The 24017-nt window shown below is 41.0% G+C and overlaps 4 protein-coding genes across 8 annotated transcripts; all 4 read left to right on the forward strand.

Moving 5' to 3' along the window:
* The first annotated feature begins 121 nt into the window (after positions 1 to 121).
* rskra (ribosomal protein S6 kinase related a) lies at positions 122 to 5856 on the forward strand. Of its 4 annotated transcripts, none has more exons than XM_005739390.1 (12): positions 122 to 293; positions 1528 to 1779; positions 1877 to 1960; positions 2046 to 2114; positions 3345 to 3414; positions 3939 to 4046; positions 4172 to 4212; positions 4308 to 4335; positions 4588 to 4677; positions 4944 to 5032; positions 5135 to 5245; positions 5329 to 5856. In XM_005739390.1, the coding sequence occupies exons 1-12, from the start codon at positions 264 to 266 to the stop codon at positions 5575 to 5577; spliced, it is 1221 nt and encodes a 406-aa protein (XP_005739447.1). In that variant the 5' UTR covers positions 122 to 263; the 3' UTR covers positions 5578 to 5856. The 4 variants fall into 4 exon arrangements, with proteins under 4 accessions (XP_005739447.1, XP_005739449.1, XP_013767927.1 ...); XM_005739392.1 differs by having other exon boundaries at positions 3381 to 3414; XM_013912473.1 differs by having other exon boundaries at positions 1877 to 1954.
* A 2330-nt stretch (positions 5857 to 8186) lies between these two features.
* aldoca (aldolase C, fructose-bisphosphate, a) lies at positions 8187 to 11338 on the forward strand. The gene is made up of 9 exons (XM_005739394.1): positions 8187 to 8249; positions 8844 to 8981; positions 9106 to 9317; positions 9411 to 9465; positions 9584 to 9744; positions 9841 to 9924; positions 10017 to 10191; positions 10281 to 10480; positions 10579 to 11338. Exons 1-9 carry the CDS (start codon positions 8228 to 8230, stop codon positions 10669 to 10671), a joined length of 1140 nt encoding a protein of 379 aa, XP_005739451.1. The 5' UTR covers positions 8187 to 8227; the 3' UTR covers positions 10672 to 11338.
* A 2632-nt stretch (positions 11339 to 13970) lies between these two features.
* srsf1a (serine and arginine rich splicing factor 1a) lies at positions 13971 to 18281 on the forward strand. Of its 2 annotated transcripts, XR_311898.1 has the most exons (5): positions 13971 to 14408; positions 14935 to 15110; positions 16516 to 16688; positions 16868 to 17682; positions 18100 to 18281. XR_311898.1 is itself a non-coding variant. In XM_005739395.1 (4 exons), exons 1-4 carry the CDS (start codon positions 14221 to 14223, stop codon positions 17063 to 17065), a joined length of 735 nt encoding a protein of 244 aa, XP_005739452.1. In that variant the 5' UTR covers positions 13971 to 14220; the 3' UTR covers positions 17066 to 17979. The 2 variants fall into 2 exon arrangements, 1 of the variants encoding a protein (XP_005739452.1); XM_005739395.1 differs by lacking the exon at positions 18100 to 18281 and having other exon boundaries at positions 16868 to 17979.
* A 600-nt stretch (positions 18282 to 18881) lies between these two features.
* On the forward strand, positions 18882 to 22938 carry dynll2a (dynein, light chain, LC8-type 2a). Its single transcript, XM_005739396.1, has 3 exons — positions 18882 to 19149; positions 19673 to 19816; positions 21118 to 22938. The coding sequence occupies exons 2-3, from the start codon at positions 19685 to 19687 to the stop codon at positions 21253 to 21255; spliced, it is 270 nt and encodes an 89-aa protein (XP_005739453.1). The 5' UTR covers positions 18882 to 19149; positions 19673 to 19684; the 3' UTR covers positions 21256 to 22938.
* Positions 22939 to 24017: the final 1079 nt, after the last annotated feature.

The following is a 24017-nucleotide window of genomic DNA, read 5'->3' on the forward strand; positions in this document are numbered from 1 at the left end:
AGCTTATCTCTCAATAAGTGTTATTAGTGTGTGTGCTCGTGTGTGTGTTTGGTCTGTTGATCGATCACTGATCTGACAGCTGTAACTGGAGCGGAATAGCGCTCTTCCCGCGAACACGTGGGTGTCATGGCCGAGACGCAACTGTGCGACGCTGACAGTGAGAACAGACGCGAGGCGAGACGCTGGATTTGTGGTGGTCTTACATATTTTATTTATTTAGTTTTTGATTGAATTACTTGGGTCTGTCGGTTTCTGAGGATGCGATGGGCGGTGAGGTCAGTAAAAACCGAAAGGTGAGTCAGTATGATGAGGCGCAGATCGGAGTTGTTTACCTTTTAACACGCTGTAGATATGGAGTCGTCACGTGTAGCGACCCCTAGATGGGGTTATTGTAAGAGAAGATGAAGGCAGTGGTATTTGAAAGTCTCTTCTGCACCGATCAGCTCACAAGTGGACACAGACCTTCAGTCTGTGGCTCAAATCAGCTTCAGATCGTCTCTTTATTTATTTATTTGTGGGGGGTCATGATCTATGAGCTACAAAATGTTTCTACCCCATTTACCTCCAACATTAGTTAGTGATGCCAACTAAAAACCTAACCAAGCGCTGCATTTCTTAGTTATTTTTGAGGCTTTAAAGTTTAGCTTTTATTTAAATCAATATTTCATAAAGTCAAACGCATAACTGCAGTGTATTTCACATTATTCCTCCTGTGTAAAAGCTTTCAGCTCACTAACGCACTGTATTTTACGTCATTCAAATCTCAACAAAACCTAAGTCAGCATGATTACAAAGCCTCAGTCTGCACATTGTGGACAGGTCGTGCAGAGTTCGTGATGCCAGCTCATCATTCATTTCCAGAAACAACAACAACACCCCCACAAACGCACAGCGCCGCCTCCTTGTTTTACTGTCCTGGTGATGTTCTTCCTGTCATGCATCCTTCTTATTCCAGTGTTCAGTCACAAACTCTCCAAGGCTACACAGATGTTTCTTTCCTGCAGATTTTATTTATATTTATTTATTTAGTCTTTTGTTATAGTCTCTACAGATACGTTTGTGGGTTTCCTGCCTTGCCAAATTTTGGTTCTACCGGCTGTCAATAATTGTGATGTGGCTGTATTACAAAACATATTGCTGTTGTCCAGAGAGTGGAAGAAACACTTTCATTACTATTAAATATTACTGATTTTAGTTGCAACTGAATAGAACTATATGCAGTATTTCCATTCACCAGCAGATCATCTTGACCACGTGTACATGCGTAGACGTGTTGAGTTGCTGGCGCGTGATTGGTTGATTAGATTGCATTAACGACCAGTTGGGCCTAATAAAGTGTCCAAGGAGTGTTTCCCAAATAGTTATCAGATTTAATTACAGAGTTATACTCTGCAGTTACACGTTTCAAACAAATGCAGTATGCAAAATAGATTCGCGTGTACAGAGGTATCAGCATAAAGTGAGGATAAATAAAATCTGAATAGTAAATATATATTATATATTATAATTTTTTCTTTTAAAATCTAGAGCGAGGGGCCGGCTGCTCAGCGTCGATTCAGCCACGGGTTCCTCTCGAACGTGGGGGTCTCCATCGTTCATAGACTCGGACACTCAGCTGTATTTTCTCGCCCTGTGGGAGCAGACAGCAGGCAGCCCATCAGACTCCTGTTGCCTCCAGAGGACGGCGCTGAGGCGTCCGGCGCAGACCCGACTCCTGCGGCTTTTATCTCTGTCTTTCTGCCCGAGTTCCCTCACCGTAGATGTCCTGATCATTTCCAGGTACTGCGGACCACAACACAACCCAGTTAAAGACGCAAAGAGAAGAAGTTCTTTAGGAGAAACAGAAAGATAACAGGGCCTAATTCTGTGTTTACAGATCCTGGGCTTCATCGCTAAAGGCTCATTTGGACCCATCCTAAAAGTCAAAGATATTTCCAAAGAGAAGATCTATGCAGTTAAGGTCAATCCAGTATTAACTAAAGATGTTAAAAATGTGATACTTTTGGACATCTTTAGTGTAATTTTCTTCCTGTGTTGTCATACAGGTTCTGCCAAAGTCTGAGTTATTGAAGCACGGAGTCCTGGAGCAGTCAAAAGAGGAAGTCATCATTCAGGTACAACATTGATAGAAACAAAATTCAAATAGTTGAAATTAAATAATCAAATAAATGTTTATGTCACTTGTTCAGCTTTTTTAACCATGACACAAGTAAATAGGGATTGTAGCAGAGATTGTTTTTTACAGACATGGGCAGAATTTAAGCTCCTGTAGGAACCCCTATGCTGAGGCTAATGATAAACGAGAAATTATTATGCCAATAAACAAATATTACATCTGCATACAGCTGAATTATAGAGTGCTATAAACTGTCTATGTGCTGGCCATAAATACTTACTAATAGGTCAAAATGCAATATTCTTAGTAGAGCTTCTCAAAGCATAAACTGGAGAGGATATCATTGCTGAAAGGAATGTATTCATGTCAAGCAAACATTTCTAAATTTAATGCAAATAGTAGTTATATGGTTATTATAGGAAAGCACAAACTATGTACAATTATAAATGTGATGATAAAAGTGGACCAATTATGCTCATTTCCAGCTTCATATTGCAGTCTTTGGATGCTACTATCCAGAAAGGGAGTGCAAACAGGCAAACCCAGGTGTAGATACAGCTGAGGGGAAATGGAATAAATTAAGCTGATTTTTAATGAATAATAGCGAAGGTGAAATGAGCCTTGGGGTTGCCGGAGGTGGCGTCTAGGCTGATGGCTGAGCCAGAGGGCTGGGTGCATTGTTGGGCAGACTGAGCAGGAGATAGAGACAAGACCGGAGCCAAGCTAAGGGTAAATATGAAAAATAAGATGCAAGAATCAGGATCAGGACAAGTGGTAATGATCTAACTTTAACAATAAACTGTAGAGTGCCGCATAAAGCATGACTCACAATTCAAAATAATCCTTATCTGTCTAATACATAGCTTTGCTCCACCACTTCTGTTTATCCACTGTCAGGAGCTTTTGTTCTGATTGGCTGTACTTTACAAACACAAGGTTTGTCATCAGGTGGGTGGACTCTCAGAACTCACAGCAAAAATCGATGACCAGTCTGATGAACTGTACACTGACTTCAGTATTTAAAATTTTGCTATAATATGAGCATCATTTATTACAGTTTAAGACAGTAAATAAGTAACGACTTAATAGGTCCACTTAAAGGATTACAGTAGGTGGTGTGGCATAGTTTCTGTCCATAGTCCGTAGTCCTCACGCTGCAGGAAACTCTCTGTGCATCCCTCACTAAATGTTCACTGTTCATCTGTGTGTGTCGACTGTTGCATTGCAGCGGCAGCTCAAACACCCTTTTATCCACAATCTGCAGGACTGCTGGCAGACGCAGCGCCATCTCTTCATTAGTGAGTTAATAAATAGAAACGATGGCACCGCTCGACCCTCCCCTCTTCCGCTATCCTTTGTTGTTCCTGCGAAGTTCCCCCTTTCCTCGTCTTTGGTCCCATAGAATAAAAAGTTGTCAACTGTAAAACCAAGCAGTCTAAAAAAAATCTCTGGATAGTGAAGAGGTGCAGTGCCATCTAATGAGCGTCCTGGGTAAAACTGTCCTCTGTGGCTCCAGCTGCTGTGTGACCTTTGCTTACCTAGTGTTGTCACAAATTCAGGTTTTTTTCAGTTAAGATTACTGAAGTGGCTAAAAGATGTTTAACAAAACAAAGAGCATGTGTGTTTTAGACTTAACCCTCTTCCTGACTTCTTCCTTTCCTAAACCACAGTGGGATGAACAAATCATTTTTTGTTTTCTTTTACTTTACGTTTCCGTGCAGATTGCTTTATTTTATTTTTATTTCCACCTTTGGTGATCTGCTTTACCCACGCTGCCAATTTCAAAGTGCTGAGAAGTATGTTTGTGTCTGGTCCTCTGCAGTGTGTGACTACTGCAGTACTGGTGACCTGCACACTTGTTGGTTGCTGAGGGGCCACTTTGGGGAGGAAGAGGTTCGGCTCATTGCTGCAGAGCTGGGCAGCGCACTAGGTTAGTGCTCATCAAATGTCTTGTACTGTCACAGAAATTATGCTTGAGCGCACAGTACAGTTTTTTCTTTGAAAAAAAGATTAATGTCATTTAATTCTTGCTCTCTGTCTCTGATTTATTTCTAGGATTTCTACATGACTTAGGAATCATGCACAGAGATATAAAAGTATGATATTTTTCATTTTAATCACTCTTGTAACTTCCACACGTGTGTGTTTAGAACTTTTAATGGTTATGGCTTTGCTGCTTTTTTTTTTTCAGATGGAGAACATTCTGTTAAATGATCAAGGTAATGCTCTTCTGCAGTTGTTGATGATACACTTTTAAGACTGAAGTATTTAGAGAAATCATGGTTAAATGAGTACAGATGCAATGCAGGTAACAGCAGATAAGCATGACATCACAGCTCAGGAGCTTTGCCAAGACACTAACTTAAAATCTCTTTAATAGAAACTTGACAACTTCAAGACCCCTCTTACGGAAACATTTATGGTTTTATTTCTACAAATCAGTCTCTCTTTGTTTTTTTGCCTCTATTCAGGTCACCTTCGACTGTCTGATTTCGGTCTGTCTCGCCGCCTGAAACGAGGAGGGCGAGCTTTCACAATATGTGGGACGATCCAGTACATGGGTGAGATTTGTGGTCGTGCCACAGATACTCTGTGATTGTTTTCCATGACTAACATTAACATGAGAGCCTCACCTGCGTTTCATTCCCCCTGGATTCAGTTGACCCAGTTGTGAATGGGATGCACCTGTAATGTACTCTGCATGTTATTACTTTTTGCTCTATTATTAAGAGGTATTTTCTGCCCTGCATTTAACTTTTTCCTTTTATGCACACACATATATATAAACATATATGTGGATGTGTGGATCTCTGTTTTGGGTGAGCAGCTCCTGAAATCTTGAGTGGGGGTCCGTACAACCATGCTGCTGACTGGTGGTCTCTTGGGATTATGCTGTTCTCACTGGCGACAGGAAAGGTGAAGACACTTAAACTCACTATTTCACAGCTCTGTGTGTAGAAAAGTGCCTGAAAGTGCAGATTATTTTTGCTTTAAATCCACTTGTTTCTCTATTTGTAGTTTCCACTAATGGCAGAAATAGACCACTGTCGCATGCTGGCAAAGGTCAGAGATTTTTCTTATGTGGTGCCTGAGACGTTCAGCTCTGCTCTGATCCTACTCCTTACTGAGGTCAGTATCCACTGCTCTTTTTACTTTGTGCCACCTTAGAGCTATAGTGACATACTCATCTCTTTATCACCATACTGATGTAGCTTTTGTGCAAGAATCCGATGAACCGCCTTCGTAATCTGGAGTGTTTCAAGATGCAGACGTTCTTCCGTGGCACTTCATTCGACCCTTACATCCTCCAGAAGACACCGGTTGAATTCATCCTGGAGCTTAGGACGCACCCCGACTGGGCAGCCAAATCTGCAAGAGGCTTTTCATTGGATCACTTTGATAACTTTGACTGTGATCAAATCCTTCACTCCCCCGTGAGTCCCAGTGAAGTCATAGGGTAGTCAAAGTCTCCTACTTTGGCCAGTGTGGACCTAAAATCGGCTGCAGAGCAGACTTGCAAAGCGAAAAATCGATCTGTTTTTAAGGATACTAGATACATGAATTCTGCATGTGATGGCATTTCCATAACAGACTTGTTTCTCTACAGACTTATGTTACCTCTTGGAATTGAAAGTTGTATTTGGACCCCAAAGCGCTTTACACATCCAGTCATGCACCCATTCACATTCATCCCGGTGGTGATGGCAAGCTACATTGTAGCCACAGCCATCCTGGGGCCCTCTGACCACCACCAGTAGGCAACAACAGGTGAAGTGTCTTGCCCAAGGACACAACGACCGAGACTGTCTGACCCGGGGCTCGAACAGGCAACCTTCCAATTACAATGCGAACGCCCAACTCTTGAGCCACGATCGCCCCATGTTATGCATTTTTAACTGAAACTTCAGCATGTCTCTCCCATGATGTAGTTGAAGGTGAGGTTTTGATGTCTCTATACACATGTGTCCTTGTATTAACTGTATATCATTTTATGTTGTTGCTAACAGTTGTTTAATATACATTGTCTGTTGTTTTTAAATGCAATTGCGCAAATAAAGTTTTAATTTTTTAAATCAAGTATTCATTTATTTATGTTTATTATTTCTTAATACTCTATGATGGGTGGGGGAGTAGAGCTACTACAAGGACCGACCAGGGATGAAAAACAAATGAGTGACACTGAGTTGAATGAACACTGTCTTCCTGACCTTTGTTTCACTGATTAAACTGGGTGTGTTAATGATTAATAAAAGAATTGCGGGGCCTTAACTTTTTTTGGAAACAGTTTAAAGACCACAGAGCTACACGGTGGTTTTATATTTCTGTGTTTAATGGTGGACCATGTTTTTCTTGTTTTCCCCATTGCTGTGTAGTCAACCATTTCTGGATTTTAAGATTAGACTTAAAACTTATAGTTAGTTAATTAGTTATAGTTAGGACTGGATCAGGTCACCCTGAACCATCATGCCTGCCTTGCTCAGGGAACTTTATGTTGACAGGCAGTTCAAGAAAGAGGTCACATACACTGTAAAGACCCAGCTCTCTTTTAGGTTGGACGTTTTTACTTCTATAGAATAAAAATGAGGGAACACCAACCTGAAAGGGTTTCTTTTATATTTCTGTATATCAGCACTAGCACAAAAACATAAATGAGCCTGCTGTATTTTCTGTTGGGCACTTTTCTTATCTCAGGTATCTCAGGCAGCCTTGGGTTGGCCTATTTACAGGAGTGCTCACAAACCCACTGAGGACAACCAATAATAGGACAGAAAATTGAGGACCAGATAAAGTATCATCATTAGATGCTTTTAATTAGGTAACAGAGAAAAAGTCGAGGGTCCCAGAGGAAGCAGCCACACATAATTGCTGTACTTCTTGAAGTCATGAATCTATTTAAAACTGTATCTCCTGAATGGGAGTGCACCAGCTCCTCCCACCACTGCCTCCTGACATTGAATTCCCTCTCAGGCCCTTGTCTTAGACAGGTCCACCATGCCTGTGTTGTGGCTGTATAGTGGCAGGCAGTCCATTGACCCATATCTGCTTTTAGAGGCACACTGACCCACAATAGTGAAGAGAGGAGTCCCCTGAAATCCTGGAGGGCCATCCCACAGACTCTCACCAAATAGTAACATTACATAACTGAACACAACAGAAAACATCAGTTGCAGCTTATCCTGCAAATGTGCACAAAGACACAGATTGACACGCAAGTAGTCACAATCAAATTCAAAAGCCATGAAATGATCCCGACTGGCTGATGATAAGCTTCGTTCAAGTTTGCATTTTAAACTTTTTAAACCATACACATTATTTTTATTCAAAGTATTATTATTTGAAACTTTTCATTTTCAAACAGAAGCCAATTACACAAAATAAAGAAGCAAAAAAAAATGGTTGAAAAACCTGCTCTTCATAGTGGAAATGATCCAGTTGACCTAATTTCCTTCTGATTTGGCCCATTTTGGCCCACTTTTACACTGACTGGAACCTGGAAATGATTTCTATTTCTGGAACTTTCCATCATTTTCTTCACAGTTTAAAGCGCTGCGGAAAAGCCACTGAGTGCACGAATTGCTCGGAGACTCAAACACCCCTGAGAATTTGAGGGTGAAGATCAAATTATCAGGAGATTTCAAGCCATCCTCAGGGCACATTTTTACTAATTAGAGTAAAAATAGCACACCATGGGGTGTGGTTAAACGCCTCATTTAGGCCCTTATTGGACAGAAGGTTCTGACTTAATACATGATTTTGTGTTTTGCAAGCAACCTGAACATGTGGGAAGCATTAAAAAAACAATTTGCATGTAAAAGATAAAGTAAACCAGTTTAAAACGCCAGGTTTCTAACCATTGCTGAGTCAAAGTGAGTGTGGCCATCTGAAAAATTCTATATCAATGTGATAAAGATGAAGCTAAATGAATTTGAAAAAAAAAATCACTATATTTAAATAGAACAATGAATCATCACATTTTTTTTTATTCATGTGGGGCAAAGGTGGGCGTACACGCTCCGCCCAGGGGTGTTGGCTTGTGAGGTGTGACACACTTGAGCTGGATACAAACTAAAGCTGGCAGGGAGGCTCCATCAGTGTTCATCGCATCAGTAGATGAGACCCATTTTAATTTCAGGTAAGAGCTTTTATCTTGTTATTTTTATATTCAGCTGATTTTAATGCTGTCTTCACAAACTTGAAATACAAGCTGCCTTTAGATTTTATTAAATTTCGAAGATTTGTGCAGCAGCTCTGACAATTTCATATATTTTTTACACTGCTATCAGTGTTTGATTAACTGCCTATCTGACTCTGATTAAAGATTTTGTGGTCTTGTGTTTTTTCCCACCTAATTAGCCTCTTCCTAGTGCTGTGAAAATCACATCTGGAAATCAGAAAATATTTGAATGGCATCCAAGCCTGGACTTACTATTAAAGGGCTATAAAGTGATAAACCTTTTCTTCACATTACCAAACAACGATGCACTCAAAGCTTTATAAACAGCTGCAGACAAGCTCATTATTGGAAAAGTACCAATATGGATCAATCTGCTGTTACTGTATCCTGCAAATCAAACAAGCTCTCACATCTTTAAGGTAGACAGATGATAGGAGGACGGGTGTTAAATCTAGATAAAACTGGACTAATTTTCTGTTTGATTCCACCTTAGTGTCTGCCCTTTTTAGCTGCTAATGACTGAATAATAATCAGTCAAATCTTCTTCCAAAGGCTGCTCAGACAATCAGTCACTCAGGATGACGCATCAGTTCCCAACGCTCTCCGAGGCTCAGAAGAGGGAGCTGCATGAGACCGCTTTACGCATAGTTTCTCCAGGGAAGGGCATCCTGGCTGCAGATGAGTCTGTAGGTCTGTAGCGCTCCTTCTTTAAACATGCACATTTAGTGAGTGCACACCTTATGTCCAATCCAATCAAAGAGTGTAAGTTATCACCAGTGTAAGTTAAATGTCACTGACAATACACCCACTGCAGGCAGTATGGCTAAGCGGCTGGCTCAAGTCGGAGTGGAGAACACGGAGGAGAACCGCAGGCAGTATCGGCAGATCCTCTTCAGTGCGGACGATCGCATCAACAGCTGCATCGGAGGGGTCATCTTCTTCCACGAGACCCTGTACCAACACTCTGATAATGGCGTTCCCTTTGTCAAAATGATCAGGGACAGGGGAATCCTGGTTGGGGTCAAGGTCTGACCACTTAGAATTCAATCTGTTTAGGTTATCAACTTTTTATGATAATAGGTTTGGATTTTGATTCAAATCATTGTCTGCATTCTTCAGGTTGACAAAGGTGTTGTTCCCCTGGCAGGAACTTGTGGAGAAACCACCACACAGGGTCAGTCCGACTCACACTGGACCGCTGCTGATATCAACCATTTCATCACCACAATTTCCCATTTATGAACATTTCCCTTCTCTGTTTTTTTCTTTGTACTTTTTACACTTCTCCACAGGTCTGGATGGATTGTCTGAGCGTTGTGCGCAGTATAAAAAGGACGGCGCTGTCTTCGCAAAGTGGCGCTGTGTGCTCAAAATTAGTGACGTCAATCCATCAAAGCTGGCTATCACAGAAAACGCGAATGTTCTTGCACGTTACTCTAGTATCTGCCAGCAGGTCAGAACTCCAAATCATAAAGCCTGAATGCTTATCCACACATCACTGTGATCTAATGCATATACAGTGTTTGATCATCTATCTTTCCTTGAACAGCACGGCATCGTGCCCGTCATAGAGCCAGAGATTTTGCCTGATGGTGATCATGACCTGAAGCGCTGCCAGTATGTCACTGAGAAGGTAGGGAGTGGATGCACTGTTACTTTTATGGGTTTTTCAGACATTCTGTACCACTCTGCTGCTTCTTTAGTAAAACAGTGTCTGTGTTGCAGGTCCTGGCTGCAGTGTACAAGGCCATGTCAGACCACCACGTGTACCTCGAAGGCACTCTGCTCAAACCCAACATGGTCACTCCTGGACACAGCTGCTCCACCAAATACAGCCCAGAGGAGGTTGCAATGGCAACCCTCACTGCTCTGCGCCGCACAGTTCCCCCAGCTGTGACAGGTAAGTTAAAATGATGCTCTCATTTAGAGGTTTAGAAACAGAAACGTGTGCAGAAACCAAACAGAACAAATTCATGTTTTCGTCCACAGGTATTGCTTTTCTGTCAGGAGGTCAGAGTGAAGAGGAGGCCTCTATCCACCTTAATGCCATCAACAACTGCCCTCTGCCCAAACCCTGGGTCCTGACGTTCTCCTTCGGACGAGCCCTGCAGGCGTCTGCACTCAGAGCCTGGAGAGGACATAAAGAAAACGAGAAAGCCGCCACTGAACAGTTCATCAAGAGAGCAGAGGTAGCTTCCAGTCGTTTTTTAATGCACACATAAAAAAAAGAACCAGCTGCTATTTGTATGACGTTTCTCTGCTTGTTTGCTCTCTGTTGTATCTGCAGGTGAACAGTCTGGCGTGTCAGGGAAAGTACACCGGTGGAGATAACTATGGAGAGGCTGGCCAGCGCATTTACGGTTCCTGCCATGCATATTGAAGAGTATAAAAAGAACATTTTAACTAGCAGTGTGTTCTTCCACACCATAACAAGATATATTACAGAGGAGATGTACTGCATTTTCTTAGGTTATTTCAGAATATTGGCCTACATAATGATATTAAATGAAATATCTTGCCTTGACAAATGAGAACAATCAGAACATGGCCTTGGGTGTTTCTAACACATGTGCTGAATGAAAGGCTCATGCTTTACTTGTGTTGTAGCAGTACTTTGACTAGAGCTTTAAATCCTGCAGTTAATATTGCAATGCCAGCCTAACATGTGCTCCACAGTAATGATATTAGTTCGACTCAAAACACAGTTAACTAAATAGTTAAAGAAGCTGAATCTATATGATACAGCTCCCAATCTATTATTTAGAAGTTGTTATGTGAAGCTTCTGTGCTTGTGTGACAGAGAAAGTGGATTTGTGTAGTTCAGTTTCTTTATTTAGTTTAGCAGTGAACATGCACAAATAGACATATTGTAAGAGAATTAGCTTGAAGCTAAATTGCATCTACAGTCCCCAGGTATGAAGTACAATCAGCTCAATAAGTAATATACAACACATGCTGATGTGTGTTATCATTCTTAGTAGCATTATATGTCTAATAAACATATTTCAAATGTAAGTATTTAGGCAATAAAAGTGTGTTCTAGTAAAGTCTGATTGAGATTTTTTTGTTTTATGAAGGTTAATGGTATGTCACGCTCTTTATAAGACGACAGACACTGATTCACTATGTGGAGAAAATTCGTTTTCATTTTTTTTTCATCTTTCAAACCCTGTAATTTAAGGGTATTCTATATGTTATCTAATGTGTCAAATGTCCAGAAAAGGCATCTGACACGTGATGCTGGAGCGCTTCTGTGATATTCTTTGTCAGTTACAGTTCATTTCCACCATTCCGTAGTTTGACATACGTGTAACTCCTAATAGTTCAAAATGTCACATTCAAATATTTATGGACATTTTTTTTTTCATTTCAAGCCCGGTTCAAGTCTTTTTTTTTAAATAAGAAAAACTAACAACAAATTTACTCAAAACAGTGTGATGTACCCTTGATAATGTTTTGACACATCAGTATATATATCTGGAGCCTATCCCAGCTGTATTAGGGCAAGAGACATGAAACACCCTGGACAGGTCGCATGTCTGTCCCAGAGCTAACACATAGAGACAGACAACCATTCCCACTCACGTTCACATTCAATTAACCTAACCCCACTAACTGCATGTCTTTGGATCGTGGGATGAAGCCAAAGTATCTAAAGAGCAGCCACGCAAACACGGGGAGAACATGCAAACTCCACACAGAAAGACCCTGGATTTAATTTATTTGTGCTATAATAATAATATTACTACATGAGATTACAAATATTTGAATCTAAATTCTAATGAATGTACTCAGTATGTACACAAGCAGCAAGAGAATACACCTTTAGCTTGCAGTTAGCTAATACACCTTCAGCTCCCAGACATACTGTGACTAACTGCACACAAACAGTTAGTGTGTTTGCTGATATTTGTTGAGCTGATAGAAATGTTGAATTTGAAATTACCTGACAGTTAAAAAAACGTCACTCACTTCATGCTTCCTCCTTTTCTTTAGAGCTAGCTACATTTTGAAGCAATGCAAACACAACTAATGGACTCCTGCACTCCCTCCGGCCTGCTATAAAAAAAGCTATAAATGATACCGCTGAACTAAAAGTAATGAGTCTGTTTTGAAAATGTACGAAGTAGACAGTACAGATATTTGTTTTAAAATGTAGGGAGTAAAAGTAAAAAGTTGTCACAAAAATAAATACTTAAATAAAGTACAAATACCTGAAAAGTCTACTTCAGTACAGTAATGTAGTATTTGTACTTTGTTAGTTCCCACCTATGCACCTTTCTAGTGCTTTACCCTATTTTCACAAAGGGCTCTAGACTATAAAATAAAATGCAACAACAAAGACAGTATAAAAAGAAACTAAAACTAAATAAAAGCAATCCACAGGTGGGTTTTATGCTTCTTTTTAAAAGTATCAGGTGTGTCCACAGATCTTAAGTGCATTGGAAGTGAGTTCCACAACTTGGGAGCCACAACCTCAAAAACACAGACTCCTTTTGTTCTTAACTTGGACCTAGGTACCAAGGGTGCCTCCAGAATTTCTTTCATAGGGGTGGCCATATGGGGCCACTAGAAATACACCAAAAACAGAATTTCCAGTTTTATTATGCTGTTGTCAAATATAGGATAGTTGAAAAATATCGCAAAAAAGAGAGAAAGAAAAGAATGATGTGCCTACCTAATTTTCCACTGTTAAAGTTGATGTCACTGAAAATAGGTATATATGAAAACCAAATAAGATTTTGAAATCAATAATAATCTGCTTTAACTGATTGATTAATTGATTGGTTGATTGGCTGAAATTCCACCCATTGCTTTAATAATTCTCAGCAGAGCTGACAGAAGAAGCTTAAGATTCATATTCCCAGAATGGAGTTAGCTTTAAGCGCAAACCTGTTCAGTAAAGACAAAAAAAGGATTAGTGGTCTGTCCAGGGATTGGCAGCAGCTTTTCTGCAACCTTATTACATTATTATCAACATAGGGCAAGTCTTGCCAGGTGGGGCCACTGGGTGGGGATCCGGATAAGGCAACATTTTTCCGATTTTCTATTATCTATTGTTCAGTATTTCATTTGTTTTATCTTCAGAGATGCTCTTCTGATTACCTTCGTTGTAATGAGTGGAAGTTAAGTTACTGTTGCCTTTCTATCAGCTGAAAGCAGTGTGACCATTCTCCTCTGACCTCTGGCATTAACAAGGCATTTTTGCTCACAGAACTGTTGCTCAGTGGATATTCTCTTGTTTTGAGACCATTCTCTATAGACTCTACGGGTGGTGGTGTGGGGAAATCCCAGCATAAGGCAGTTTCTGAGGTATGCAAACCAGGCTGTCATACACTAACAACCATGCGACATTGAATATCACATAAATCACTTTTCTTCCCCATTCTGGGCTGTATTATTGAAAAAATTATGTTAATTATATTCTTGAATTAACAACTGGTAAAAATGAAGCAAAATTATAAGCCTGTTGGTAAGTGTCTATATTTATAAAACATTTATTATTTAGCTTATGCTTATATTATATAGAAATAATACCAATATAGCAAGTCTTGCATTATAAGAGATCTGCATTATATGATATTGTAATATATATTATTTGACGGCAAATGTTATTAACAAAAACATTATTAGCTTTGGATATGGTCGGACTATTTTCTAAGGCGGATGTGTCAGACTCGGCTGTAGTGTTTCCGGTGTTGATGAATGCCCTGCTCGGTTAAAAAAAACGCGCTGGGGTAGGAGTCACCTCGTCGGTAGTATTGTCTGCTCAGTAAATACCCTTCACAGTGTAGCGTAAAACAGCGCTCGTTTGATTGCTTTCTCGTTTTTCTTTTTGCCTCGACCACTCGCAGGCGCTCGGGGCCTAATCACCAGCAGGCGTTAAAGAATCCTGGAAACAGCGAACTGTTAGCTTGAGTTAGCAGCGATGTCGGGTGTTGTGCGAGGCCCCGCTGGGAACAACGACTGCCGAATTTACGTGGGAAACCTCCCGCCAGATATACGCACAAAAGATGTGGAAGACGTGTTCTACAAGTATGGGACGATTCGAGATATCGACTTGAAGAACCGGAGAGGGGGACCCCCGTTCGCCTTTATTGAATTCGAAGACCCCAGGTAAGAAGCTAACGGTTAGCCGCGCCAGGCCCGATGCGGTCCCATTGTGTTGCTAACAAACTCGTGTGTGTGCTAACGCGTTGCTTAGTGCTCAGACTATTTCCTGGATGTTTTTTTCTGTTATTCCCGTAATTAAATTTGGTATGTGTGTGCGCGCGTGCTACTTTCGCTTTCGACTTGGTTTGCAGACGCCTGTGTCCCGTTTTTCCTGCGCTGACGCTTGGTGCCTTTGTGGTATTAATGTCCATGTTGCTGGAGATTAATACACCCGCTTCACTTCTTCGCTGCAGACGACTTGCGTCAAAGCACTCGCAGCTTTACGCTTTGCTACATGTTAATTTGGTCAATCGTTATATTTCTTTCATGAAACAAGTTTCATGAGACTAAAATGCTGCAGTTGCATTTGCAAAGCGGATTAGTAGACGTTAAGTAATAAAGCTAGCCGCTAACGTGGCTGCTTGCGTGTTGCAAGCCTGTTCGTTCGTGCATTTGTTTATGTCTAAGGCGAAACTGTTTTATTTAATAGGGACGCTGATGATGCCGTCTATGGACGTGATGGATACGACTACGACGGCTACAGACTGCGAGTGGAGTTTCCTCGGAGCGGCAGGGGATCCAGAGGAGGGTTTGGGATCGGAGGAGCGCCCAGAGGCAGATATGGACCCCCTTCCAGACGATCTGAGTACAGAGTCGTTGTGTCAGGTAAACAAACCAAAAATATGCAATGCCAGGCAGTTATTTGTCTGTCTGAAGGGGGGGGGGGGCTTATTTTATTTTTATGATTATAGTGAGTGTAGTTTTTGAGAGACATGAAAGTTTTTGTGTTTATGTTATGGAAACAAAATCTCCTGTAGAGTGTTTCAGCGGTTTTAAGACTGTCTTTGAATGCATTTGCCTATGCAAACTTGCTGTTGCACAACCACAATGAGCCTTTGGGCAGTGACTGCATGTAAGCACAATCTACCTGGATAGAGTTAAGATGGGGACAAAATGATGTATTGCTGTTGTTTCTGGCCATTTGATAACTTCAAGTGGTTAAATATTTTTCTCACACACATGGTGATTTCTCTTTGTCAGTTTTGTTTATATAGCATGTTACACATCAACTGGATGTGCTTAACTACAAGTTAAAAATAAATTGCATAGCTCTACAGTGATTTAATGCAAGAAAACCTCAAAAAACAACAGAACTTTACAAGGGAATAAGACTACATTTCAAACACACAGTTAAGTGTAAACCACTCAGAATAAAAAGTTTTTGGATGTAGACACAGTTGAACTTGATCTCAGGTCAGCTGGCGGCTTTGTTGCAAAAAACAGGACAACAATAACTGAAGGCACCCTCAGCATCATTGGGTCTAATTTTATGAACATTTAAAAGATCTGCACCTGATTACCTGAAACTTCTAACTGGGTTATAGACACTAAGCCAGTCAGACATACTGATGGGCCAAACGGTTAAATGTTTGTGAAAGATTTTAAAGGTAGTTATGTATTGAACTGGGAGCCAGTGACCTGACTTCATGATTGGGGTAGTAAATTCATATTTCTGTGTATGTGTTAGGTAGCCCGTTGTGCTAAAAATTTTTAGATGTAAGAAAACTTCAAAAACTCTTAAGGATAAATGTGATTTTCTTTATTGGTGGCAGCCACTGATATCTACATCTAGGGCTTCGATAATACTGACGGTCGAGTAATCATTCCTGTAATACTGCTTTGAAGTATAACAAGAAGGGGGTGGATTGTGATGTAAATTCTCAGTGGACAAGTTGACAGTCACAAAAAGCAGACATCAGAGAGCTGTTATTTTTATCGAGTAGATCTGGCCAGAGAGTAAAATTTCCCTTAATCTGTATAAAAAGAAAACAGTCTCATGGTAGTTGGCTGCAGTGCACACTAAACATGTGAAAGTATTCAGAACCAGTACATTTTTAAATAAAATATGTCTTTTACTTATTAACGCAGCAGCAAATCTTAGTGTATCTTGGTGTTAAATGACTAAATCTGAAAGAGACCAGCTCTGGGGCTCTTAAACATTCATCCTTGTGCGCATAAACACAGCTGGAGGGTTCACTGTGTGTGTTGACGTAATGTTGGTGTTTTTCAGGGCTCCCTCAGAGCGGCAGCTGGCAGGACCTGAAGGACCACATGCGTGAGGCAGGCGACGTGTGCTACGCCGACGTTTACAGAGACGGGACTGGAGTTGTAGAATTTGTGCGCAAAGAAGACATGACCTATGCCGTTCGCAAGCTGGACAACACCAAATTCCGCTCCCATGAGGTATGTGTATGATTTTTAGCATCATGGATGATTGTTCTATGCTTTGCTGTGCTGAGGTGAGTACGTCAGGAAATGTGACGTGTCGAGAACAACAGCCAGCCCTTAATTCCATCTGTGGCATTTCCACCGTAGGCAGGAATGTATGCCTTTTCAATGTCAAGTTCTCTTGTGTCCGCCAGGGAGAGACTGCTTACATTCGTGTGAAATTAGACGGTCCCCGCAGCCCAAGTTATGGAAGATCACGCTCTCGCAGCCGTGGCAGCCGGAGCAGGAGCCGCAGTCGGAGCGCCAGCCGCAGTCGCAGCAATTCCCGTGGTCGTGGCAGAGGATCTCCCCGCTACTCACCCCGTCACAGCCGCTCTCGCTCCCGTTCCTAAGCTTTTCTGCCGTCGATGTTTTGCTCCTTTTGATGTATACCCTCCTGTTTTTACCTCCTATGAGTTTCTCCAGATGTCAGCTATTGATTTTAATTTCTCCCCCCCCCCTCCTTTTTCTTGTCCTGGTGTCCTTGTGGATGATCTTGGTATGTAGTTGTACCACCCCCACCCGTGCTTCAACCCTTCCCTCTGTCTCCTGCAGCTTTGTCCCTTCTTCTCCCCCCTCCCTCCCACTCCCCTCTCTCTCCACCTCTCGCTCCCTTTTTTCTGTCCTAAAGTTTTGCAAAAGTAGAAGTTGTGCTGTGTCGAACTTCAAAAATGTTGAGTTGTTTATAACCTTCACTCAATGTTTTTGCAAGTACTGAAAATTTAAAGTTTTGTTTTTGGTTTTGTTTTGTTTTTTTCTTATATATTAAAAAAAAAAAAAGCTTCTCATTGGATATGTGGGGTGGGCTGTTTGAAAGGGGAGCCCGATGCTTAACTGTATTTTACCCTTGTGTCTTCCTTTAGACATCTGAAGAGAAGGATTAAAGTGATTTGGAATAAAACCATTGTGGAGAACATTTCATTTGTATGGTCAGGATAGGACATCTAGGAGCAATCAGGTCGAGGCAATGGTACGCTTCATATTCCATAAATTGAACGTTTCTGATCGGTTGCTGTATCATGCATGTCATTTTAACAAAGCCACGTGCTGTACTTTGTTATATATACAGTTTTTAACATGCTACTTCTGACCTGTGACAGAATAAGCAGTCCTAAATCAAGTGTTGTGATGTAAGTGTAACATCTTTGCTGTCAAATGTGGGGGAAAAAAGTGAATTCACTACTTTGATGCAAAGTGTCTCACTTAAATATCCTCATTGCTTTAAATGTTTTCAGGGAGTGATTGTTTTTGTGCTCAGTGGCATTTAAAAATCTGAATCTGACATGAGTGCTTCAACATGGCTTAAAAAAAAAACAAAAAATAGGCCCCCAAATCTTGACATTTTATTCTAACGGTCTGCCTCTGATTTTCTTCCTGGTATTTCAAGGTTTTGATTGGAGGAGTGGCTCAGTGGATCCCAATCCTTGGAGCTGGATGAGTGGATCGATTAGGGAAGGGATAGGCAAGGATGGATGCTCGGAACGGGATCAGTTTTCCAGGATTCAGATGAGTTGATATCAGAACTTAAAAAAAAAACAAAGAAAAAAACAAACAAATGGGAGTCTCAGAACATTTTTTTTATTATTAGGCCCCCATCCTGCCTATCTTTTAAAGGTTTTCAGGGATAATGGCTTTATTAGAAGAAAACGAAACTGAGGACCAGGAAGTTGGATCAAAGGATGGAGTCGTAGATGCCTGGTATGAAGGAATTAAAATTGGGGAGGTTGGGAAAGGGGTTTCACATGGGTGTAGTTTGTATGTTTTTAATTTTGCTTAATCTTTTTTTTCTTCCTCTTAGCATTTTCAATAAAACACTTTGAAACAAGGACATTTAGTTTGTCTTTATTTCCAACATAAACCCAAGCACGAATTCTTTACCATTAATAAAATAAACCTGTTTGATCTCCCTCATTACATTTACGTTTGTAACCAAACCAACTAAGGATAACCATGGAGCTAGGAAACAAAGGCAGAGCAGCAGCTGTGGACATGAAACACCACCACAGCAGCCTGCCCGTGTTCATTATTCAAAGCTCTCGTGTCCCTCAGCTGTGACGGTGACTGATGAAAGGGCCTTTTACGCACAGCCGAGTGATGCCTGCCGTGCGCCGTGGTCTCGTTTCCTTTTAGCCCACAGTCGGTGGTGTATACCGTGAATGATGCATTGTGGGATGAAATAAGATGCCGGCAGACAGGAGCTGGAGAAAAACGCTTGCAACACACGGGGAAGCTGCTGCCCAGCCAATGGCAGGGTTCAGCATACAGCAGAGGGGCGGGGAGCTGCTGGAGCACAGCGGAGAGCCAACCTACCTACATGCTTATTGTGTAAATCTTTAAAAAGCAATTACCCGCAGCATCATCCTAACCTTACCCACCGGCTGGGTGAAATAGGCTACTTATTTTTGGAAAGGAGTGTTTTCAGGTGGCTCGAGAAAAGGTGGGTTGCATATTTTTCATAATCTGAGGGGGGGAAAAAAGACTGACTCTCATGTCTTGACATATTTCTGATTCGAGTTATTTTTCTTGTTCTTACATGATGATCTGTTCCTGTATGCCTCTTTGCATTTTGAATGATTGGATATGTAGGTTGTATTGGCGTATTTTGGCGGATTCTATATTTGAGTGGGCATATTTTGATACTTTTGCCCTCCTGATGCAGAAGCTGCTTTAATCCGAAAGTGATTTTTGCCAAGTAATTTAACTCCACCTGTATCAAGTTTCGTACTCAATCTTTGCAAACGCTCAAGTCAACGTCTGATCAAACATATGGGCACAAATACACAGCCACGAGTTGTAGATTCAGATGAGTGGGATTGGTGGGAAACGCTTTGCCAAATGGCCAGTTTTTTGCTTGTGGTGTTTGCGATGATCCGGGCTGGCCTAAACCGTCCCCATCACCACGTGCGGTGTTAATTTTCAGTGCGGTACGTGCGTGAACGTGCTCCCTTCTTCCTCCGCAGGCATCCTCAACCATGACTGACAGGAAAGCTGTGATCAAGAACGCAGACATGTCCGAGGACATGCAGCAGGACGCGGTGGACTGTGCCACCCAGGCCATGGAGAAGTACAACATAGAGAAGGACATTGCAGCCTACATCAAGAAGGTGAGACAGGAGGGGGTGCTTGGATGGATCCAAGCAGAGCTATCACCGACAGAGCATGATCAGCAAATTGAGACACTAACACATTCTCACATCTATTTTTGCCCAGCGTGGAGATGAGACACGTGATCAAAGACATAGTCAGGGTTTTCTTTTTATTTGGCACGTTTAAAAATCCTTCCTCCAAAGCAGGGGCGTTTCCAGGATTTTTAGAATTTGGTGAAACATGGCACAGTTAGTCAGAAGTGGCAGCACAAGAGCATGAAGACTGTATGGCAGTCACTGACTTCTTACTAGAAGGCATAATCGTACTTGAGTACTAATACAAAAGTTTTTGTCACTATGCACAAACCTATACAGTTTGTACATACAATCATTGATTCATTAATGTGTGTTTTACTTTAATGTGTCAACTGGACATGATTTTAATTGGTCAACTGGCTTCAACTTAACTTATAGGACATCAGTAGATTAAAATAAGCAAAAATAAGTTATTAAAGATTTAAAATGAAGGGTTTGAAGTATAACATTTGAATCCAGAATATACTGGAGGGGAAGGGGGCTAATAGAAATGCATTAAAACTGATGGTAAATAAGTTATGTGTCCTTGGTCCTTTCCACTCTAGCCCATTGGTAATGTTTGTAAGGCCCCCTCTGCACATGCTCTTACACGAAATTACATAAACTAGAATAAAAAAAGCTTTTGATTTGTTTGTTTTTATGTGCATCAATTTCCTAATACAAGAGTGGAACTCAAACCTTTTATAGAGTGCTTTAAGAAGAAGTACAAAAACTTCAAACTGTTGGCTGCTAATGCACAAAGTAACAAGAAAAAGGAAAGCAATAGTAGTAATAATGTTTTTCTTATGAAAAGCCTGGCTAAGCAGGTTTTTGTGTGCTTTTGCAAGTCTGTTTCTAGTTCTCATACACACTTGCCTGCAGCATATTGGCATGAATGTTAAACTTGTTTAAATAAATGATCTAAATAACAAATTAGTGCTTACAGATTATCAACTATTTTTGCATTTCCCGCTGCAGATCATACAACTCCCATGTTCCTGCTGAGGACCACAGTGTGGAGACAGTTATCCAGTTTATTGAATAGCTTTAACTGAAACTAAAACTGGTTTGATATAGAAAAAAGCAGGGATTAAATGTGCTATAATGTCATTGTAACTAATAATATTTTAATTAGTCCTTCAGGAAAATTAAGGTTGGGCATGACCTCTATACAATATAAATTCATCCAATCCATATAAAGTAACTTGGACCCTGATTGCTGTCGTCCTCTTGACTCTTTTCAGGAGTTTGACAAGAAGTACAACCCCACTTGGCACTGCATTGTCGGGAGGAACTTCGGCAGCTACGTCACCCACGAGACAAAGCATTTCATTTACTTTTATCTGGGCCAGGTGGCCATCTTGCTCTTCAAGTCAGGCTGAGAAGTTTCTGATGGGTATTGAGGAGTTTTTCTCCCTGAACCTAAATCGGAAATGCACTGGTGGCTGATGTCTCCCATACACTAATAACGACATACCATAACGATGCAAAACCGGCCATGCGCAATTGCATGGACTATACACTATTTAATATGTATGTTACAGTAAGTTTACTTTTTGATAGTTGCCATTTGAATGCAACGGAAGTAGTTTTTGTTGATGCTGTTAAATTCTAGGTTGTAAAAGATTTCAATGTGGCCCTTGATTGTACGTGAAAGGAAAGCTGTAGAATGTAGTGGTGCATCCGCTTTCCTTCTCAAGTGGCATTGCCAGACCCCGTTACGAGACAATGTTGATTTTGGTGGTAAAACCATCCCGCGTGCACCGGTTTAGCAAATCATCGTCCACATTAACCTGTGATCATATAAAGAAAACAAATAATGGGGTTTGTTATCTCTGCTGCCAATTTCCAAGGAATTATGTTGCTTGAAGATGCACGCCATTCAGTATCTCCACTGTTTTCAATTGGGATTTAAGACAGACCCACAGCAGAAGTGAAATTATTGCAGCCGTGTTCAGAAAAGATGTCACATTTTGGACCCAACACAAGTCAGTGCAATCATTTGCAGGGATTTTCAGTTCGACCGCTCTTAAATTTTCACTGTGAAGAACGATGGGGGCCGATAAGCCTCCCATACACAGACCTTAACCTGTAATGTACGACTTGTAACACTAGAGACTGGCTACCCAAATTTCCCATCTCAACTACTCGGACTCGAGTCTTATAATCCTGTGTTCCTGCATGTTTTACCACAGATTATTTAAACGTTATATAGGAGACAAACAGAAGCTCTTCTTGGACACTTTTGTGTGTTTTATTATTATTTTTGTTAAACCTTTGAGTTTGTGAATAATGGCCTGGGCTAAGTGTGTCTTGTCCCAGTAATTGCTATAAAGCAGCATTAGGACAATGTTTAGATGAAGCATCTGCAGCCGACTCCACCAAGGCTACCAACGCCCATGTGTTTCAGGTTGTGACGTCTTTTGTGGCTACCTTTTTAAGTTGCATCACCCCCACAATGCCTTTAGTTCTGCATTGCCAGTGTACTGCCAGACATGAGGTAAGGACAAAGCATTCAGAGTTGGGACTTTTCAAAGCAACAAGAAGCAGGCTTCCTCTTGTCTATCTCAGATTTTTGGCTTTTCGTTTTGTAATGTCTGCATAACTAGTTTGAAATGGCGATGCACAGTGTTTGCGTTCTGATTAAATATGTTGTCTGTGAGGACAGATTTGAGGGTTTTCGTGCACAGAGCCAGATGACGGATAAAGGCCGAATGTTTCTCAGATGTTCCCTCCTTTATGTGAGCTACGGGTGAAATGTGTATCTCAAGTGTTAGCTTGGTTTGACATTGTTTCTCTAAGTTTTTTTTCTTTCTTTTTTGAGGGACGTCTTCCTAACTATTGTCAATGTAAACTGATTTAGTATTGTTTTCCTCTGGCATGTATTTTTGCTGTGTATATGTAGGAGCCGTTCCAATGCTGTTAAATTTGCACAAAACGTGTGCCTGTCATTGCTCTCAAATGTAACTGGCTTGAGTACAATTGCACTTCATCAGAAATAAATACGGTAGGTTGCTACAGAACCAAAACCATGTAACTCGATAAAATAAAATGTTGACTTATTACACTGTGGTCTTTCATTCTGTCCCTCTGAGGCAAATCTGAGCTTCAACAGTGTTTTTTGTACCCGTGCATGCGAGTGTCTGACTTTAAATCTGTTGGTGTTCACAGTATTTTTTATTTTTTAAACTTGAAGGTGACTTACCAGGCTGCATTTTTAAAGCAAAATGATACTCCTGATGATACCTCGGTATCAACTGAGTGCCATTTAAATGCCACAGATTACCTAAGTATTGTTGCTGACCATGTCCGTCCCTTTCAGCATGAGCATGACACTGATTTCACTGTACTAAAACGGGCTCGGCACTCTCCAGGTCTTAATCCAACAGAGCATCTTTGGAATGTGGTGGAACGCGCGATTCTCATCGTGAATGTGCAGCTGACAAATGTGTGATACCGTCATGTCAATATGGACCAAAATGTTCCAGGAATCTTTCCAGCACCTTGAATGAAATGGCTGATGGGTTTATGTTTGCGCATTTGTAGAACTAAAAAGCTTTGACCCTTTTAAAATAAGCAAATTAAAGTCCAGCTATTTCAAATGAGCTGTCAGTTATGTTTCAACAGATCAACAATGTGGTGCTATATTTCGCTATATTTCAGTCATTATGGAATCATTTTGTTTTTCAGTTAATGCACTGCAATCACCCAAACTCTCTAAATCTATGTTTAAATACTACATCAGCTGATTTCACTGATTCGCATGCAGTCGGCCAGAGCCGGTTCTGTTTGGCGTGCGTTAAAACCTGTCGGCAGATGACAGGTGGCAACTCCTTCAGCCAAGATGTTATGTGTCAGGCTAAGGGCTGGTGTAATGGCATGCATTACTGTGTATTAATATCACAGAAAAGCAGATTTTATGGGGTTTTTTATTGTGTGCTTTGTTTCTCTGCAAAAATTGTGATTGCACTACAGCATACAAAAAAGACCATCTGCAGAGAGATCTTGTTCATGCCTTTGGCTGTTGTTTTCTCATTGATAAAAACTGCATGAGTCGGGTGGCACTTGTGTAACGTGCTGCAGTTACGTGATGTCTGTAAGTGGAAATCTGTAGAAACAAGAGCTCACGAAGCCAGCAGAGCTG

The sequence above is a fragment of the Pundamilia nyererei genome, unplaced genomic scaffold (genome assembly GCF_000239375.1).
Source record: "Pundamilia nyererei isolate P.nyererei 1_Seehausen unplaced genomic scaffold, PunNye1.0 scaffold00091, whole genome shotgun sequence".
Classification (NCBI taxonomy): domain Eukaryota; kingdom Metazoa; phylum Chordata; class Actinopteri; order Cichliformes; family Cichlidae; genus Pundamilia; species Pundamilia nyererei.

What these genes read in the sequence shown, in the direction of transcription:
- dynll2a (XM_005739396.1), top strand. Translation starts at nt 19,685, where the DNA reads ATGACTGACAGGAAAGCTGTGATCAAGAACGCAGACATGTCCGAGGAC. An exon ending in TTGCAGCCTACATCAAGAAG is followed by an intron (nt 19,817 to 21,117) that starts GTGAGACAGGAG and finishes GACTCTTTTCAG; the next exon opens with GAGTTTGACAAGAAGTACAA.
- aldoca (XM_005739394.1), top strand. Translation starts at nt 8,228, where the DNA reads ATGAGACCCATTTTAATTTCAG. An exon ending in GGCTGCAGATGAGTCTGTAG is followed by an intron (nt 8,982 to 9,105) that starts GTCTGTAGCGCT and finishes CACCCACTGCAG; the next exon opens with GCAGTATGGCTAAGCGGCTG. An exon ending in AGTTCATCAAGAGAGCAGAG is followed by an intron (nt 10,481 to 10,578) that starts GTAGCTTCCAGT and finishes TTGTATCTGCAG; the next exon opens with GTGAACAGTCTGGCGTGTCA.
- rskra (XM_005739390.1), top strand. Translation starts at nt 264, where the DNA reads ATGGGCGGTGAGGTCAGTAAAAACCGAAAG. An exon ending in AGGTCAGTAAAAACCGAAAG is followed by an intron (nt 294 to 1,527) that starts GTGAGTCAGTAT and finishes TTTAAAATCTAG; the next exon opens with AGCGAGGGGCCGGCTGCTCA. An exon ending in AAGAGGAAGTCATCATTCAG is followed by an intron (nt 2,115 to 3,344) that starts GTACAACATTGA and finishes GTTGCATTGCAG; the next exon opens with CGGCAGCTCAAACACCCTTT.
- srsf1a (XM_005739395.1), top strand. Translation starts at nt 14,221, where the DNA reads ATGTCGGGTGTTGTGCGAGGCCCCGCTGGGAACAACGACTGCCGAATT. An exon ending in ATTGAATTCGAAGACCCCAG is followed by an intron (nt 14,409 to 14,934) that starts GTAAGAAGCTAA and finishes TTTATTTAATAG; the next exon opens with GGACGCTGATGATGCCGTCT. An exon ending in GTACAGAGTCGTTGTGTCAG is followed by an intron (nt 15,111 to 16,515) that starts GTAAACAAACCA and finishes GGTGTTTTTCAG; the next exon opens with GGCTCCCTCAGAGCGGCAGC.